Source organism: Ascaphus truei, chromosome 6, assembly GCF_040206685.1.
Source record: "Ascaphus truei isolate aAscTru1 chromosome 6, aAscTru1.hap1, whole genome shotgun sequence".
In the NCBI taxonomy this organism is placed as follows: domain Eukaryota; kingdom Metazoa; phylum Chordata; class Amphibia; order Anura; family Ascaphidae; genus Ascaphus; species Ascaphus truei.
The window spans coordinates 104,801,281-104,820,089 of NC_134488.1; the positions used below are offsets into that span (position 1 = coordinate 104,801,281).

Here is an 18,809-nt window from a genome sequence, read left to right on the forward strand (position 1 = left end):
CTCATATTGGCTCATTAGCAAATCTCAGAATGCCTTAGTAGTATGTTACTGCTGAAGATGTTTGCATAACATTTTGGATCTAGTATGTGTAAAGGCATGAGACAACTCCAGTCCCCAAGCCTGCCCATCAGGTCAGGTTTTCAGGATATCCCTGGGTCAGCACAGGTGGCTTAATCAGTCCCTGCTTCAGCACAGGTGGCTCAATCAGAGTCTCAGTCACCTGTGCTGAAGCTGGGATATCCTGAAAACCTTACCTGTTGGGGGGCGCGGGGCTTGAGGACTGGAGTTGAGCACCCCTGTGTAAAGGTAAGGAAACAGTAAACTAGATGCACCTTTTTGTTCTTGTCTGCGCCTGTGCCGCTGTTAAGAAATGACTTGCATTTGATGCAGATCGTTAGCGGTTATGCAGAGTCAGAAAATGTTGACGTATATTAATTGGAAATAGAAAAACAAATGCAGAATGTTATATATCTTAATATATAATATGTGCGTCTGGAAACTCCTCTATTAACTACGCCCTAAAAACTCAAGCTAAGTAAGGCAAATGGGGCAAAAAGAAGTACAAGATTCACTAATGTTTAGAGATGCATATTTAAAGTTACTTTTACGACAATATCCATTGCATCCCCTTGTACATAGCCCCCATTGGCTTGACATACAGTGTGTATGTATGTATGTATGTATATCTTTATTTATATAGCGCCATCCAGGTACATAATATTATAACACATAATGGGAATAAGTGCTTCAGACATAAAACAATAGGAAACGGATTCTCTGCCCCAAAGAGCTTACAATCTAAGTGGGGAGAACTTACACAGACAGAAGGAGGGTATTCTGATAAGTGTATTCCTGAAAGGGTCAATGTCAGTGCATATGAAATGCCAAGTATCAGCCACGGGGCTACCCATATGCTTCGTTATGGAGGTGTGTTTTTAGAAAGGTCCTTGAGACAGAGGGTGCCGGTCAGATATTGAGGATAAGGGCATTCCAGAGGTGTGGGGCAGTCAGTGAGAAAGGTTTAAGGCTGGAAAGGGCTTTAGATACAAAGGGGGTAGACAGAAGACATCCTTGAGCGGAACGCAAGAGTCGGGACGGTGCATAGCGAGAAATTAGGGCTGAGATGTAAGAAGGGACAGAAGAGAGTAAAACCTTAAAAGCGAGGAGGACAATTTTGTAAGTGATACAGAATTTAATAGGAAGCCAGGAGAGGGATTTCAGCAGGAGAGACGCTGAGACAGATTTAGAAGATATTAAAGTGATTCTAGCAGCAGAATTCAGGGAAATATAAAGGAAAGGCTGCATACCATAGGTCCCTTGTACCATTTTACTGTTGGTGCAGGCTCTCCAGAGATTGGAACATCAAAACGTAATTTGTTACCAGCCACAACAACAATGGTGTTGGTATGTTCTCCACCAGAGCAATCAAGGTGGATTTTGGGTGGTTCTAGGGGAATATTAAACACAGTTATAGTACTTTGCAAAATATTTAATTACATTTATATCAGTACATTAATGTTTGCAATAAATCATGTTTCTCATCTTTTACAGTCTACAGCAGTTGCAGCATGCTCATTTGCACAAGATGCGTTCTTCTGTATACATAAACTTGGTCTGAATTAAACCAAACAATTTTTAGTATCTGAAGAAAATAGTAAAGGTTTAACTACGTTTAAGTATAGCCCAAAAAAATGTAAGTTAAAACTGGGATTGTTTAGACCAGGGGTGGCCAACCTGTGTAATGTCCCACATGATACTCAGGGACCAGCCACTCCTCAGCTCTCCATCCTCACGCCTCCCCCCTTGCCCACACCCTGCCCATGCCGGGAGCTGGGTCCAACTTTCATATCCACCTGCGAGCTCCCAGCGGGACCGGAGGCCTCGCCCCACCACCCAAGGGGAGAAGGGGGGAAGAGTGAACAGGGGGATGAAGAGTGAGAGGGGGAGGGGTAGAGTGAGAGGGGGAGGTGAGTGAGGGGGGAGAGTGAGGGATGAAAAGAGTGGAGAGAGTGAGAAAGAGTGAGTGGGCGTTGGGGTGAGGGGGTTTATGATTAATGGGGGGAATTTTGTGAGAGAGGTTCATTGTGAGTGAGGGGGTCATTGGAAGTGAGGGGGAATTGGGAATGAAGGTAGAATAGTGAGGGAGGAGGAAATTGGGAGGGAGGAGGAAATTGGGAGGGATTGGGAGTGAGAGAGGGGGGATTGAGTGAGAGAGGAGGAGGATTGATTGAGAGGAGGAAGGAATGGATGGGAGGAGAGTGGTGAGTGAGAGATGGGAGGAGAGTGAGACGAGGGGAGAAAATGGTAAGAAGGGGGGTTGAGGGGGAAGAGAAAGAGAAGAGGGGGTGATAGAGAGAGGAAGAGTGAAAGGGGGTAAGGAGGAGTGAGAGACAGAGGGGGAAGAGAGAGAGAACTACTAATTTAAACCATATATAGGATAAGTAGGAGAGTGGCCCACCAAATAATGTTTGCCCATTTATTGGCCCACCGGAAAAAAAAGGTTGTCCACCCCTGATGTAGACCAAAACTGACCATCATTCAACACACAAGCTGCACCATAGCAATGTTTTGTCTGCCCATGGAAAGGTCTTTCACTGCTCAAGACACATCTTAGACATTTTAATTGAACACGTCTGACATTTGCACATACTCATTCATGCTTCAACTTTATTTACATATTAATGGCCATATGTATCATCCAGTGCTAAGGCAAAAGGCACCTTATGGCACATTTAAATGAACTGGCCTTTAAATGAAGGGTGCCTATATACTGTTCTTAAAAGGGTACCTATATACTGTACTTAAAAGGTTGCCTATATACTGTACTTAAAAACCCTTTATTATGAACCCAAGTCGTTTGTTGCCCGGACTTTTGCATGCAAAACTCTAATGATTCAGAGTCTCTTATCCCTTCTAACTCCTAGTTTGGTGACCGTTGCTATTATCCCGCAGGTATGTTACTTTTATTCAAAACATTAAGAAATGATTGTGAGCTGCAGTTTGAATTTAGCACCAGTGATTAGGTTGAATAAGCCTTACCTTGCCGAGGAACATAGTCAATTTTGATCTCTGCAAAAGAAGAAAAAAGAAGCATTATAGCATCAGCAAGTTGTTGTATTTCTGCTATTTTATTTATTTATAACCTTTATATAGCGCCCTTGTCCAGGGCCTGAGTCCTGTAATGCAGACAGTAGTGCAAGCTTTCCTCTACTCATTACATGCTGTGTCCCTGCTTCTCTTAGGGGACAATTCCAAATGAATGTAGAGGTTCTCCACTGAAGTGGGTTAGCTTCAGTTGACCCCATTAAAGCAGCAATCCAAGCGGCCATTATTTTATACCCATCATTGAAGCAAGGGGTCTCTGGAGCTGAACCCTATTAATTTCAGCTCCAGGGGCCCATTGCTCCCCGAGATAATTACCTTCGTAGTGGGTGCAGGTTGCCGCTCAGCTATGTGGCTCATGTAATGGTGGCTTTTCAAATCTCCTGCTTCCGCGGGCCAATAGGAAGCTGTGACTTCATCCGGTGTGGCTTCCTATTGGCTCACGTGGGCTTTAACCTCCACTGGGATACCGGCACTCCCTACGGAGGTAACATCTTGGGAACCAAGGGTTCTCAGAGCTGAAATAAATGGGGTTCAGCTACGAGACTCCCGGCTTCAATGCTATGTAAGAACAAGTAATAAAATGAAGGCCGCTTGGATTGCTCCTTTAAGGAAAACTGTTTTTGTATATTGGGGGAAGCAGACAAATTGGGGGATATTAATTCAAATGCAATAGTGTCAATAGGGAAACTCCAACTGAAGAAAATGGGAGATTCTGTGCGATAGAGCCAAGATCTGTACTATCGCAGTTTGATTAATAACCCCCATAGACCTAACTTCATGCTATCGGACACCCCCTAACACCCTTACCCCCAAATCTTAATGGATCCAGCGGTGCGGCTGGACCATTCCCACCCTGAGGCATACTCCATCCCACAATGACCTTCTGTTTCAGCATTGCCCCTTATTCCCTGTTGCGTGTAAGCTCTCTGACACAGGGCCCTCATTACCTTCTGCATCCGCTTGCGCTTGTCTGTCCTTACTTGTATGTCATTCTGTTTATATAATTGATGTCACTCTGTATCCCCATTGTACCGCGCTGAGGAATATGTTGGCACTTTACAAATAAAGGATAATAATAATAATAGACATGTACATGAAGACATGTGTTTGTCAACTGTACATGACTGCAAACTTACTGTCTGCAATACGCATTTGATCGCCTTTTAAACTGAGGTTAGACGAGATGTACCATATCTGCGTTACTGTTTTTGACTTCATGAGAACAGGTCATATACTGTACAAGTGATGAGCAATTTTAGTAATCAGGAACTAGTTACATTACCTAAGAAGTTGAGTTTGGCAGATAGATACAAAGCAAATCCATCTGGGACGAATGTGTAATCAGCTTCATCTTCTGGTCTGACATCATCAATCACTAACTTGTGAATCCTGCAATTAAACAATTGTCCCTAATGTGATTATCGTCCCAATAAATACCCCTCCTATTTTTAGCTGTTATTTTACACCAACCTAGGATGCCCTTGTAAACGTCCTTTTTTCGGGTTGTTGTCTACACAGAATTCATGCATGTAATACAACACACACCTGATAACAGTTCTTTTGTCAGCCAACATTGTGCAAGACTAATTCTTTTCACTTTTACCTGCCCTTGTGCGTCATGGTGATACGTTTGCTGGGTCTTATTTCAATGCCGTTCTTTAACCACTTGCCAGTTACTTTCTCATCCGACACTTCACACTTAAAGACGGCCTGGTCAGTTGCTTTCACTGTCAGGTCAGCAATGTCCTGTAACACTTCTAACTGCTTTTCTGTAAGCACCAAGAGAGAGACATGAGACCACGAGATCATAGTACAGAAGGCAAAGAAATTATAAGGGCTGAATTCAAGCAGACATAACATTGTAAAGTGCTGAGGAAAGATGACAGAGCAAGTTGGTAGTACAATAGGACCACGAAAGTAAGGTTGCACAAAGGCTCATACACACATCATAAAGTAGGCTGTATACACTGGTACCTTCCACTACAAGGTCAGCCTCACATTTTCCACCATTGGTTATCACTTGATAGCGGCCAGCATCTTCCTTAGTTGCTTCATTAATAATCAAAATGTGCTTTTTCCCATCTTTCTTGAAACGATACTTGAATGTCTCCTCACGAGTTAGCTCAACCCCATCTTTCATCCTGGTCAGAGAAGCAACAACGATAAGTCCATACATCAGCCAACAACATTTCTTTGTTGTAATGTGAACACGCAAAGTAAGTATATAGGCAGAAAACTAACCACATAACGTGCGCTCCTTCTTCTGTTACCTCCACTTCTAATTCTACTTTTTCTCCCACAAACACTTGTTGGTCATCCAATGGCTTCGTAATCAAAACAGGAGGCTCTGAATAGAAGATGCAGCAAGGTAACATGGGTTAGAAAGGCATGTCTCTGTTGGGGAGTTAGATATAGTAGCTAGCTATCGTGAGTGTCCTCTCAGTGAGTGTCCTCTCAGTGAGTGTCCCCTCTGTGAGTGTCCCCTCTGTGAGCGTCCCCTCTGTGAGCGTCCCCTCTGTGAGCGTCCCCTCTGTGAGCGTCCCCTCTGTGAGCGTCCCCTCTGTGAGCGTCCCCTCTGTGAGCGTCCCCTCTGTGAGCGTCCCCTCTGTGAGCGTCCCCTCAGTGAGCGTCCTCTCAGTGAGCGTCCTCTCAGTGAGCGTCCTCTCAGTGAGCGTCCTCTCAGTGAGCGTCCTCTCAGTGAGCGTCTTCTCAGTGAGCATCCTCTCAGTGAGCATCCTCTCAGTGAGCGTCTTCTCAGTGAGTGTTTTCTCAGCGAGTGTCAAATAATTTTTAGGAAATGGAAGTATTTTCAGATCATGCTCTATTCACAAGATAACAGCATTCAATACCACCCACCAATGCTTGATTTATTGTTATGGTAGCTAACAAAGGCCACTTGTAATTGATCAAATAAATAGTACCTAACTGTATTGAAAAATATTTTTAGACGCTCCCCATATTAGCCGTATTAAGCTATGCTTAAGAATCAGCTACAATAAGTCACAATTCTCCTCTAAATTCACCTTTGACAAACAACTCTGTGAAGGCTCTCTCCTCGCCAATCACACACTCATACGTAGCATCATCTGCCAAGTTGCATTTATTGATAGTTAGTATCCTTTTTAGGCCAACATTCTCAAATACGTATCTGTGGAGAGAGAGCAGATAAGTGCGTGGTGAGAACACGTTTATGTAAATATGCATGTAGTTATCTGTCCCGTAATAAACGTATTTCATAGATATGCATATCGTGTGTCTCTAGATTAGCAAAGGGGGTTGTTTATATTCTGTATGTGCATTGCAAAGAGGTGGTCAAATTAGTTTGTGTGTGTTGAGTCTCCGACCCAAGATCTACAAAGCTCATAACGCTCTGTCATCAAAATTTATAACGGACATTATGTTCCTTGAGTTTAACGCAAATCCACAAAGCTAATTGTATGCAAAATCAATGGCCATTAGTTATCTCATTAGCACAGGCTTAACGGCATGTTAAGTTAGCACTGCGTCACGTAACATCCCATCTTACCTAAAGGTGGTGTGAGAGATGCCTACGATATATAGACATTTAAATATACTTTGCATATGCATATTAGCGTATGCCCCACTTATCTCATGCGTGGTCCTTTTTGTGTGCAAGTGTCTCTCCACGTGTTGGAAATTAGAAATGAAGCACCATTTTTGCTTTTGTGGTTAGAATTATTTCAAAAGTTGAATTAAAAATACCTGCACATTGGTCATGTGAACGTCCTAATATTTTTGGGTGAACCTTGCCATTTGTTTCACAATAAAGCTGAACTTTTGTGAAAAGTTTGCACATATCTACATGTGAGAGATGCCAAGCTGGCACACATGTTCGTGGCAAACATTTACTGTTACTTACTTGGCACTGGGGCGTATTTCTTGCCCATTCTTCAGCCACTTCACTGGAAGATCAGGGTTACTGACCTCCACCTGTAGCTTGATCCTATGGCCTTTGTCTACTGAGTAGCAATCATCCAGTTTCTTTGTAAAGGCTGCAAAGGGAAAAAGAAAACACAAGACAATCAAACCACTAAGCTTCCTCTCCACGGGTAACCCTCTTCCATTTGCATTCAATCTGAACCCCTTCTGTCTACATCTGTATCGTCCAAAAGGCAGACAGCCTTTGGCACAGCCGAAGGGCAGCTAAAGGGTGTGAGACGTTTGCTGATGTTAAAGCTGCTTTATTTTAATCTGAAACTCACCTGTCCTTTTATCCCCTGTACCAAATTTTCGGGCTCTAACTCTCCATGAAATGTCTGTGAATTGACTGTATAACCTCTGTTCATTTAATGCGTCCACGTATTGTTATAGCTCTGTGCACAGGACATACTTGGAAACGAGAGGGAACTCTCAATGTATTACTTCCTGGTAACATCTTGCAGTTTTCTTGGCATTTTTGAACATTTTTAAATACATTTGGATATTTGCAAAAGTGTTTGCAATAATTTGTATGCGTAAAAAATGATTTCTCTTCTGCAGATTTCACCCCCAAATGTCTAGATTTTTGCAAGAGGGGCTACTTGCTTCCTACACTAGGGTGAGCAATTGTGAATTGGGTAATAGTAGCCTGGGGTCTACTGGGGGGCAGACCCCTTTCAACTTTTACCCACTGCACAAGGTAATATTGCTGCTAAGTAATATTTTACAAATAGGGAAGGGGAAGGGGAAAGTGACTCTCGCATCAGCCTATAATGTAATAGTGAAATGTAGTAACAACTGTGCAAAAGGGGAGAAGGGGAAGTTAAGAACTAGGAGACAAGAACACCCTTTTGACAGCACTCGTTGTAATTGAAATGTAATGATGAATTAATTAATACATAATGCTTTATTATTCTCATAAAATAAATGGTGAAATGTTAAAGTGATAGACAACTAACATTGGTGACGCAAAATATAAGACAGACTAAAGTGCTCTATACTAAAACTGTAACATAGGGGAGAAGGATGAAACCAGACTGCTTGATAGCAGAAGAGTAACTCACAAATAGTGAGACAAAATTATGTCAAATAGTATAATCAATGTTGCCAAAGTATCAGGGCCCATTTTGTAGGCTCTTATGCATGTTATTCACTTGAAGTATCCCTGTATTTGCATCTAACAGGAGATTTATTCATTTTGCTTTAGTCTTTCTTTGGCATGTTGTATATCCCTATATGGGCCCTACAAAGGAGATTATAGGTGGCACACCACTGCTTTAAAGAAAAAGTTTTTCAAGGAGTTTACATTTGGTGCTCACCTTCCGTTGATCCGGGCGTCCCAAAGCTGGATCCAAAGTAATAGCAAGATAGGAGAAAGGAAGAGGCACACAAATTGTAGTGGAATCAAATGATTTCAAGTGTATTAATGCATCAGAGCTAACAATGGTAACGTTTCAGGACAAGCAGTCCCTTCCTCAGACCTTACACCGGTTTGATTCCACTACAATGTGTGTGCCTCTTCCTTTCTCCTATCTTCCTATATGGGCCCTGATACTTTGGCAACATTGATTATACTATTTGACATAATTTTGTCTGGACCATCTGTGTATTAGCGAGTTTACTTTCATATGCCATACATTAGTTAATTAATTCCATGGTCAGTCCTTTGTTACCTGTTTTGACTATACAGGCTTTTTAACCATTTTCATTGCTGTACTAGGGGGCTGTTTTCTCACAATTTGTGCTATCAAGCAGTCTGGTTTCATCCTTCTCCTCTATGTTTCAGTTTTTGTATAGAGCACTTTAGTTTGTCTTATATGTTGCGTCCCCAATGTTAGTTGTCTATCACTTTAACATTTCACCATTTATTTTATATGAGAATAATAAAGCATTATGTATTAATTAATTCATCATTACATTTCAATTACAACGAGTGCTGTCAAAAGGGTGTCCTTGTCTTCTAGTTCTTAAGTAATATTTTATACAGTGTCCACAACTTTGAAATATAAGTTAATGCATCATCTGTTAAATATGTCATATTATTTATGTATGCGACTGGAACTAAATGAAGTTTGTATTCAGTATATATTTTTTTTGCTTTGGTTTTTTTTAACGCAATTTTTATTCATTTTTCATACAAATCAGGAGTACAGAAATAAAAAAGGGGGGGGGAAGGGGTACAGAGTGTATAATGTTGATGACTTCAAAAGATGAAGATTTGCCAGTGTCAGATCACCTAATAATTATCATCACTTAAACTCTCAGCCATAACGAATTTGATGATTACACCAAGTGTTGCGACAGGCATACAAAGAAGACCTTTTTTTCACTGTAGTTACCGTCACTTTTTTTCTGCTCCACTTTGGCCTTCTTGAGCCGTTTAAGCATGCCTCGGAGGTCGGTAACTCCGTACTGAAAGGCGATTCTTTCATATTCGCTTGCCTTGGCACCCTTCAACATTTCCCAGACGTCTGGGGGAATTCCTTCCATGCCATCCTCATCTTTTTTCTTTTCTTCTTTTTTCTTTTCTTCCACTCTATAGGAAGGAAAGTCAAAGATGTTGAACATCGACCATATGCATCAAACTATAGCAACTGGGGGACACATGGGAGATTTTTGGAAGCTTCGTCCATCCTCTCCTAAAAGGTGTTCTTGGTAGTAATTTTGTAACAGTGCTGAACTTAAGTATTTTTGCATGAATGGGCAGCAAGTAGCCATCTTGTTAGTTTGCTGGCTTCTATTGGAGACCCTTGGGATTTAACTAGTGACCAGAGGAAAAACAATTCAATCTGTACAACACATTAAAAACTACACAGTTGTAAGGACTCATTGTGAACTATGTTCACTATTAGGCTGAGGCTATACTAGGCGCGCGCGACGGAGTGCATGATGTAACGTGCGCCTGCCACATAGGCGATTTGTGACCTAGGGGGAGACGCAAAATAAAATTATTTTGTCTGCTCAATAGTCGCACTTTGTCGTGCTCTATGTCCTGCCTCATAGAGGCCCGGCCTTTTGTCCGCACCGTGTGCACAGTCACGCGCGTGGTCACGCTAAGTATGGGTGTGGCCTAAAGCCACACTTATAGTCCCGGCGACGTGACGTCGCGTGAAAACAAAAGTATTGACTCCATCGCGTTCGCTTATAGTAGGAGCGACCCGACGGTGTGACGCGCAACGGCTTGGTCACGATCGCTGGAAGTCACTTCAATTTGACTTTTTCAGCGACCGCAGCATGATGTCACCGTCGCCGGGACTACAAGCGCGGCCTTTGAAGGATTTATAGGAGACAATAAAGAATCACTCAAAGTTACCTGCATGTTCTAAATTTCTAAATTCACTATGATCAAATCTTCTGCAGAAGCACTGGAATCTAACAGATTACCCAGGGATATTCATATTACTGACATTGTACCTACACATTCTTAATTTGGGTCCATCCATGCACATTTTGCAACCTACTGTTAAAAAAATGTATTTTACCTTTTCTTGAGTAGCGCACTAAAGTCGAGCTCCCCAGCACCTTCATCTTTCGTATCGCCTCTAAAAGTAGACAGTTCACACATTTAGAGAACAGATAAGAGCAATGATTGAATCTATCACAGTAACAAAGCAATTAGGACCAATTTAACATTCATGTTGAACTACATGTTGTATTTCATGAATTTACTAAAACATGGATGCGTACCTCGACATGTCGTTTCAATATTCTAGCCATCGTGCTAGAACCCTCCATAGCAAATAATATAATGAACTAAAATGTAACTTGTTTCCCTCCTAATGCAAGAGTACAGTGTAATCTAGAATCACACAAATCTCTTTATGGTCTTTAAAGCTGCAGACCAACCAATATCCTACATGTGTGTTTTTTTAAATAAATAATTTCTGTACGATGAGAAAATACTTGTAGCATATTTTGTTAACAACTCTGAATTACATTTTTAATGTATTATAATGAAATAAGCATTGTTTGTTCCTATAGCAACCATTTACAAAGTCACATCTCATTCCCCTTCTGAAACAGGCTCTGGCACACCCCTTTTTGAACCGTGCTCTCTCTCTCTAGCATTGCACCAATTGTATCTAGTGACTGCCTGGCCACATGATCTTCCCCACTGTACTTTGCATCTTTGGTCCTCTTCTGCTGCACTGACAGCCATTTAGTGAACCCCCGAGCCGAATCTTCGCCGATCTATCACAGGAGAATGGATCGATCGTCAATTTAGCTCATTTCTTATCATTGTGTGGATTGGATAGATGCATATATTAAAGAGAAAAAAATGTAAAATAAAAAACGGCAGCCTGGACTGCTGCTTTAATCCCTGAATGCTATTGTCTAAAAACATGGTAACATTTTTTTTTGAAGATTGCATACTTACGTCCTTTTGAAAGATTGCAAAATATTTCCTTCATCTGCTACCGCCGCCGCTGCAAAAGAAGTGAAGAAACTTACCAACACGTCTAATAATCTCTGATCTCCCCAATTAGACCTTCTGCTTACTCAATACATACAGGCATACCCCGCATTAACGTACGCAATGGGACCGGAGCATGTATGTAAAGCGAAAATGTACTTAATGTGAAGCACTCCCTTTTCCCACTTATCGATGCATGTACTGTACTGCAATCGTTATATACGTGCATAACTGATGTAAATAACGCATTTGTAACAGGCTCTATAGTCTCCCCGCTTGCGCACAGCTTCGGTACAGGTAGGGAGCCGGTATTGCTGTTCAGGACATGCTGACTGGCGCATGCGTGAGCTGCCGTTTGCCTATTGAGCGATATGTCCTTACTCGCGAGTGTACTTAAAGTGAGTGTACTTAAACCGGGGTATGCCTGTACATGTCTGTACGTGAGCACACACAAAGCCAAGCAATGATAAATGAATAATAATAGAGTATTTATTATAATGAATCAACAAAAGTCCCATAAGCTTCCGCCGCAACCAGGAAATATCTTCTGGAATAACAGCTTGGTTAATATGAACCAAGATGTTTATAAGATCCTTTTATGATGATTTCTGCCATTGTTTGCTTTCTTCTGAAGCCTCTCCCTTGAATACATTTTGTTTACTCTACAGCTGTTTTAGGTTTTTAATGCCTCCATAGTGGATCCACTTCAAGATATGTTACTTAGCCCTGTGGGAATCCCTGGTCTGACTTGAATATGAACATGGGCAAGTTAAGATTGTGCTTGCAAGGATTACTTGTGCCTGTGACATTGCACAATGTACTGTGCAACACAACAAAGGCAATAAATGTTTTTGTTTTTATACAAGTAACCAGTAGACATGTGATGGGTACTGTTTGGTGAAGTGTTTGGCATATTGAATAGACTTGCAGTCTAGCTCATCTGGTAGAACTAGGTGTATACATTGGCAGGTAAGTGTGAGGGGTCATCCTTAGTAAGTTGGTCTTGTATGCATGTCTTTATTTTTATAGCGCCGTTAATGTACATAGCGCTTCCCAGCAGTAATACACGTGACATAATCATATAAATAATAAAGAACACAAATTGGGAATAAGTGCTTCAGACATAAAAGTAACATTTAGGAAGAGGAGTCCCTTCTTCTTACAATCTTATTGGTAGGTAGGAAGAACGTACAGAGACAGTAGGCAGGTGTTCTGGTAAATGCGTCTGCAGGGGGCCAAGGTTTATGTAAGAGGTGTAAAGTTTGTTGTTTGACCGCCCCTTATTTTCAATTCATACCTTCCACGTCAATAGTGAAGGAGCAGCTGTCACACTTGTCTTTGGAAGTTACTTCACATCTATAGCCACCGACATCTGCTGCCACTGCTTTAACAATCTTCAGTTCATAATCATATACCTGTGAGATACCATAACAGATCAAGACAGATACAACATTAAATAATTGGATTAATAATTGTAAAGGTAGTTAGTATTGTAATGTTTAATGTTGCTTAATAAACGTAAGTGCTATCACTGGTGCTTTGGTTGTAAAACAATTGTGTGTTTTTTGGTTTTGCTGGAAATCTATTTCTTTTGGTTTGGGATTTTTTTTTTTTAAATTGCCAATGAGGTATATTATACTTTTATGGTAATTGGAGTATTGGTAGGGGCTCTGTCCTGAAAGGAGGAGCCATACACCACCAAGGAACTGCTCTGAAAAGCAGAAACCAGGCGAGCCAATAACCTACCCCTATGACACAATGTATCAGTAACACTATGAATAAATGCCCTTATGGAGTTTGCAGCAAGGAAAATAATTGGCCTAACATTTGTGGAAGACTGTATATATTACAGCGCTCCTACCTTTAGAAGTGTGCTGCTGGTAAAACGATTGGCCTCACATATAGTATATGGAAAATAAAAGAACAGATCCTGAGGTCCTACCAATTTGGGCTAAAACATCAGGGTTAAGCGGAGATGCCTCAATGGAGACTTTTGTTGAATGGACCCATTTCACCAGAAAATTACATATTACAATGTATTGCAAGTTTCTATAATTTTTTTGTGACTATAAAATTGATGTGAATCTCAAGTCAAGTGGACTCAATGAACCATTCGTGGTTCTCTTAACACGATGGGGAAAAAACAGCTACAATGTCTTCTTCTTCCAGTCTTGTTAATTAGAAAAGAGCAGTAGTCATCAGGAAGATAGAGTTGGAAATAAGAAGCAAAGGACTTTGAGTTGGAGCCATGTTCAAGTCAAGGTGTTCTATTGATTTATATTACTTCACAACCAATGATAGCCCACAAAAGGAACTTTCGTCAGGCAACAATAATTTGGCACTAACACACAAACTCTTTTCGAACTCATCTCTTTGGATTCCGCATCATGTAATCACCAAGACTCACCTTCTTATCCTTGTGAAAGGTTTCCTTAAACTGGAAACGTGTCCCACTCTTGCTTCCCAGTTCCAGCCATTTGCCTTTGAACCATTTAATTGAAGGTTTTGCAGCGAGCTGGCTGGCATCCACACTAGCAAAGAGTAAAATATCTTTTCCTGTGAAAAGAGGGTACAAAATTACGTCATTATAATAAATAATGCTGGACCTTTTTCTTCTACTGTCCTTAAGCTGTGACACTGTTGTCAGAGATAAAAGTTTCTATAGTTCATATAGTTTGCTACCAGACCACAGGAAGGATACTTCACCAAGCGCAGATGATTACAGATGTGCAGATGCAACATGACAATGGATATATAGTTGATATGTGCCTGATTCTAGCATTATCCCTGGAGGACACAAGATTGTAAGGATAAAACAATATATTTTGTGGGACCAGCATGAAAGCAATTCATATGTACTATAATATGATATATATATTCTTTCAGAACTACTTCAGCCTCTTGTTTGAATCATCAGTTGTTTAGACATGGATTTCCCTTTCGTGTTGCACATTATCTTATTTATTTATTTACTTATGTTGTATTCAGTGGGATTTTAAAAAGTTATCAATTCATACCGACTACTTGGTAAATATGGGCCTTTGGCCTGTATTTAGAAGGTCTCCAGGAAAAGTGTGACCGACTATGTCTCTCATATTATACTGTTCCATAACCCTGTTCTAAAAGATGATACGACATTTATATACAAGAAAAAAAGAAATCCTTTCTCTTACCATAATGTTAATTTACTGGTATTAGCTTCCAATTACCTAACTCACTTAAAGAATTAAGCAAATCAGGTAAGTAAATATGGTGACTGAGCCGAAACAGGAAATGTATACAGGATATATCAGGGTAACAGCATATACAAAAGTAATAAGAAATAAATACCGCTCTCTATATTAATATTTTCCGGTTTCTGCACGAACAGTCCTGTTAATTCTGGGGCACGGTCTTCAGGCTTCGTATCTAAATGTAAAACACATTGAAGGCACATTAATCTTAAGAAATATCAAATAATTTCTCAGACTATCAATATAAGTTATTTACTGGCAGAAAGTATGCTACCTCTAAGTGTTACAGCTGAAGTCCTCTCAGCAGGTTTTAGATGTCATTTTCTGGGTTCGGGAGGAATTTGTGTAAAATAATATTTTGGGGGAGGCTGTGTACTACTGACCACTACCGTGAATTTTAAAAGTAGAGCTTGAAAGCAATACAATCAAAATAGTATGTACTATATATTGCTATAGTATGGATATTAAGTTGCAAGAGGAAAGTGGAATCCATTACAATTCCAACAATTCTAAGGTAGTAACTAACTATTTGTTGAAGCCTTAAAGAATTCAGAAATGACATCGTTTAGAACATACTGTACATTTTATTTGGGGGCATGAGATAAGACTTAAGGTCCTTTATATTTGTCAATTAATTATCTTTACTTTCTTTTCCAGTCAGATCAATATTGTTTATTAAGCAAGCAATAGGGTAACAAGGATTGAATCAACATATTTACAAAAACTTAATAAACAGCGTCATGTTTTAGAAGAAAAACCGCAGGACCAGGTAATTTATTCATCAAAGTTGTGGGGCTTAAATAATTATTCAAGTGGTTGCATTGCATGTTCTTCCTTGTGTAGGATTGATCAGTGTATTAAAATGTCATACACAGAATGGAAGAGAGCTTCCTCCATGACAATGTCCAAAGTAATTGGAGATCCTCCATGCAACCAGTGTCTCGTATCTTCATCACATGAGTGATTTTGTGTTTGTTTAATAATGTGATTTATTTTTCTGACCCTCTGCTGCTATATAAAGCATGTATGGAACAGTCACGTTTCAATGATGTCCTTTGGACAGGTGGATTTTGGTGATAAGCAACAGTCTAGGTGAATGGAGGCCGTACTCTGGTTCTTCTGTTAAATATAGCAGTCCCAGTACTGGAAGTCCCCAAATGCCTTCTTAAAATATAGGAGGTAAAACATTTTGATATCTCGTATTATTTGCTGCATGATGTTGTCCTCGTTTTCTTCAGCTCATGGTGATGCTGTATAAAAGTGGGCACGTGCTTTCTAACAGTCCAGATGACTATTGTGGTTCTGTACATTCAAAACGTACCACCCGGTGGAAAGTCTTCATCAAGGTGGATCTTGGTGTAAAGCAACAGTCCTTCAACTAGCTCAATGGAGGTCGTAATCTGGTTCTTCTGTTAAATATAGCAGTCCCCATACTTAAGGTCTTCAAATAGAGAAAACGACAACTACATACAAGGGGTAACCTCTTCAGTGGTATCATACCGCAATTGTTTATTCAATCCTCTGTGCAGATACAAAAGCAACCACAATGTTTCAGGGGGTGGGGGGACAACCCCACCCTTCCTCAGCTTCAAGTCCTCAATGCCTTCTTAAAATATGAGGTAACATTTCTTGATGTCTTGTATCTGAAATCGAGCAGTGGTGTCGCTCTGTTTTTGTCAAGGGGTTACAATCTCATACAAGTGGCCAAGTGCCTCCATGCTGTAGTCTTCACTGGGAGAGAAAATACCATTGTGAAGATGTGCACAAGGAAAATATTATTTCTTCTTGAGGTTGTTGGATGATTGGTTTCAGAGTGTCAGTCGGGGGAGTTGAAGAGGAGTAACATGGACGACATATTATATTCATATGTGTCATCTTCTGCATCATTGTTTTTTTCCTAATGCCAGATCTGAAGTGGCATAAGTCTAATATTCAGCACCATTTAGGCATGTTGCACATGACAGGTATAATGTATCTACATATTTCCAGCGACTTCCATCTTTATTTGCTGCATGATGTTGTCCTCGTTTTCTCCAGCTGTATAAAAGTGGGCAGATGCTTTCTAACAGTCCGGGTGACTATTATTATGGTTCTGTACATTCAAAACTTACCATCTGGTGGTAACTCTTCATCAAGGGCCTCTGTAAATCAAAGAATGAAAATAGACACTGGTGAACAAGTACAGAAAACAGATGCTATGTATTTCATTGTGTACCATGTGCAGTACCAGGTTATCCTACTGTTACATGACGAAGAGTCAGGTTGTTGAAGGAAAACTGTAAATAACGTGGCTGCATCATATTGAAGGACCACTGATTTTCTGTCATGGTGAGGTTTTCGTTCAATGTGCCTCATAGTGACACCAGATACCCTTCATACCCATTCCAAAATGGCTCTTCAACAGCTCCTCCCAACACGTCAAGCGTTTGGATCTCCGATGACTTGCATGATGCTGGTTCTACAATTTTAACAGGCAAACATGCACAAAGAGGAGAGAAGACAGATACACACCCACATAGAATGGCAGGCAGAGACTACAACACACAACATGTTCATGCGCTGAGATGAGACAAGAAACCACCAAGCTAATTGAACACTGTTCAATTACATGGAACAATTACATGTACTGTACGTTACATGGAACAAATCAACAGAGCTGAACACACAGAATGGGCGAAGTCCACAAATCATGAAAGCTTTGCTCATGTACACAGAACACAAATGTTTTGATGGAAAGTCATGCTCAGCAGGTGCCTCTCCCATACACAGGTAAACATCACACTGATGTATGCACCAACACTTCTACTGGTCTAACAATAACTGCATTTTGCTCTCGAATGCAAAGTGATAGTAAACTAAAAATAGAATCACATCAGTCCTTAGCTAGCACATCTCCTATGATATTTAGTTCTGCTAATCTGATAAGGGGTGTAAATTATGAAGGATATTGTAAGGCAGGGGTGCGCAAAGTGGGGGGTGCAAGATCTTTCATGGGGGCGCGGAGGTTGCAGAGGCCCAGCGCTCTTCCCCCTTGTATTTAAATTAAATGCTAGGAGATAGTGTGAGGCCTCTGCAATGTCTCCTACCTTGTCTTCGGCAAGGTGGCTCAATCAGTCCCTGCTTCAGCACAGGTGACTCAATCTTCCACTGAGCCACTGATTGAGACACCTGAAGCTGGGATATCCTTAAAACCTGACCTGTCGGGGATCTTGAGGCCTGGAGTTGAGAACCCCTGCTGTAAGCCATGAGGTTAAATGTTTTTCATGCTATGGGTGTGCGGTCAAAGTTGTATCTAAATCCATAACACCATAAAGGAATCCCATTGAGGTAATGTGCCAATGTAACATCTGGGCTACAATAGTATTCCACTACTAATACTTTTTTCATTATTGCGGTATCGTTCTTAATTTACCATTACTTTGCATTACTATCACCAAATGTTCTGTTGTTGCTAGGGAAAGCGATACTTTTTGTAGACAAAGACACAATTTCCAATAATAATACAAACAAAACATATACAGAAACATAGAAAACAAACGACGACAAGGACTATTCCCTATGTTTGTCCTACAGCATTTTATCCAAGTCATTCAAACAATGTTTTGATCTCCGTTTGGTTCCTTTTGGAGACCTTGTATATACAACATTGCTCAAATTGCGATGACCACTTTGGTGGTGTGGCTGTCCCATGCTTATTCTACAGTCTAATTGAAGAAGTTATTTTTTCACGCTTCTCTTGAGGCTACTACCCTCCAGAGTCAGCTTTGTACTCTTGTCCCCTTATATCCCTATGAGATATTTGACACACTCAGATAATTTCTTAGACACAAACGGAGAAGGGAAAAAAGTGGGATACGAGCCGGACACAGCTGAAGGATCATGCTCAGCTAACAATCACAGCACACAATTACAGTACACACACACACACAACGGCATAGACAGACAATTTGCCCTTTTTCGAAGGGTCACTATTATACAAAATTGAACCTACAGATATAACACGAGACAAACATGTAAAGACAAACCGCGCATCGGCAGGTAGCCTCCCTATAAAAGCAGCAGTACAATTAACACAAATACAAGGAGCTTTACACATCCGCAGGCATTTTTATTAGAAT

The 18,809-nt window shown here is 40.7% G+C and overlaps 1 protein-coding gene across 4 annotated transcripts in view; it reads right to left on the reverse strand.

The window, feature by feature from the left end:
- Positions 1 to 18,809, reverse strand: part of MYBPC2 (myosin binding protein C2) — a 74,321-nt gene that overhangs the window by 26,881 nt on the left and 28,631 nt on the right. For 2 of the 4 annotated variants that reach the window (XM_075605531.1, XM_075605534.1), the window contains exons 3-17: positions 16,803 to 16,832; positions 14,789 to 14,866; positions 13,866 to 14,014; positions 12,756 to 12,873; positions 11,423 to 11,471; positions 10,527 to 10,586; positions 9,384 to 9,580; positions 6,986 to 7,118; positions 6,129 to 6,253; positions 5,347 to 5,452; positions 5,080 to 5,246; positions 4,709 to 4,874; positions 4,388 to 4,494; positions 3,040 to 3,069; positions 1,308 to 1,447 (exon numbers count right to left, since the gene is read on the reverse strand). In XM_075605531.1, coding sequence (XP_075461646.1) covers positions 1,308 to 1,447; positions 3,040 to 3,069; positions 4,388 to 4,494; positions 4,709 to 4,874; positions 5,080 to 5,246; positions 5,347 to 5,452; positions 6,129 to 6,253; positions 6,986 to 7,118; positions 9,384 to 9,580; positions 10,527 to 10,586; positions 11,423 to 11,471; positions 12,756 to 12,873; positions 13,866 to 14,014; positions 14,789 to 14,866; positions 16,803 to 16,832 — 1,655 coding nt within the window. The remainder of the gene's footprint in view (positions 1 to 1,307; positions 1,448 to 3,039; positions 3,070 to 4,387; positions 4,495 to 4,708; positions 4,875 to 5,079; positions 5,247 to 5,346; positions 5,453 to 6,128; positions 6,254 to 6,985; positions 7,119 to 9,383; positions 9,581 to 10,526; positions 10,587 to 11,422; positions 11,472 to 12,755; positions 12,874 to 13,865; positions 14,015 to 14,788; positions 14,867 to 16,802; positions 16,833 to 18,809) is intronic. The other 2 variants (XM_075605533.1, XM_075605532.1) reach the window with 1 other exon arrangement.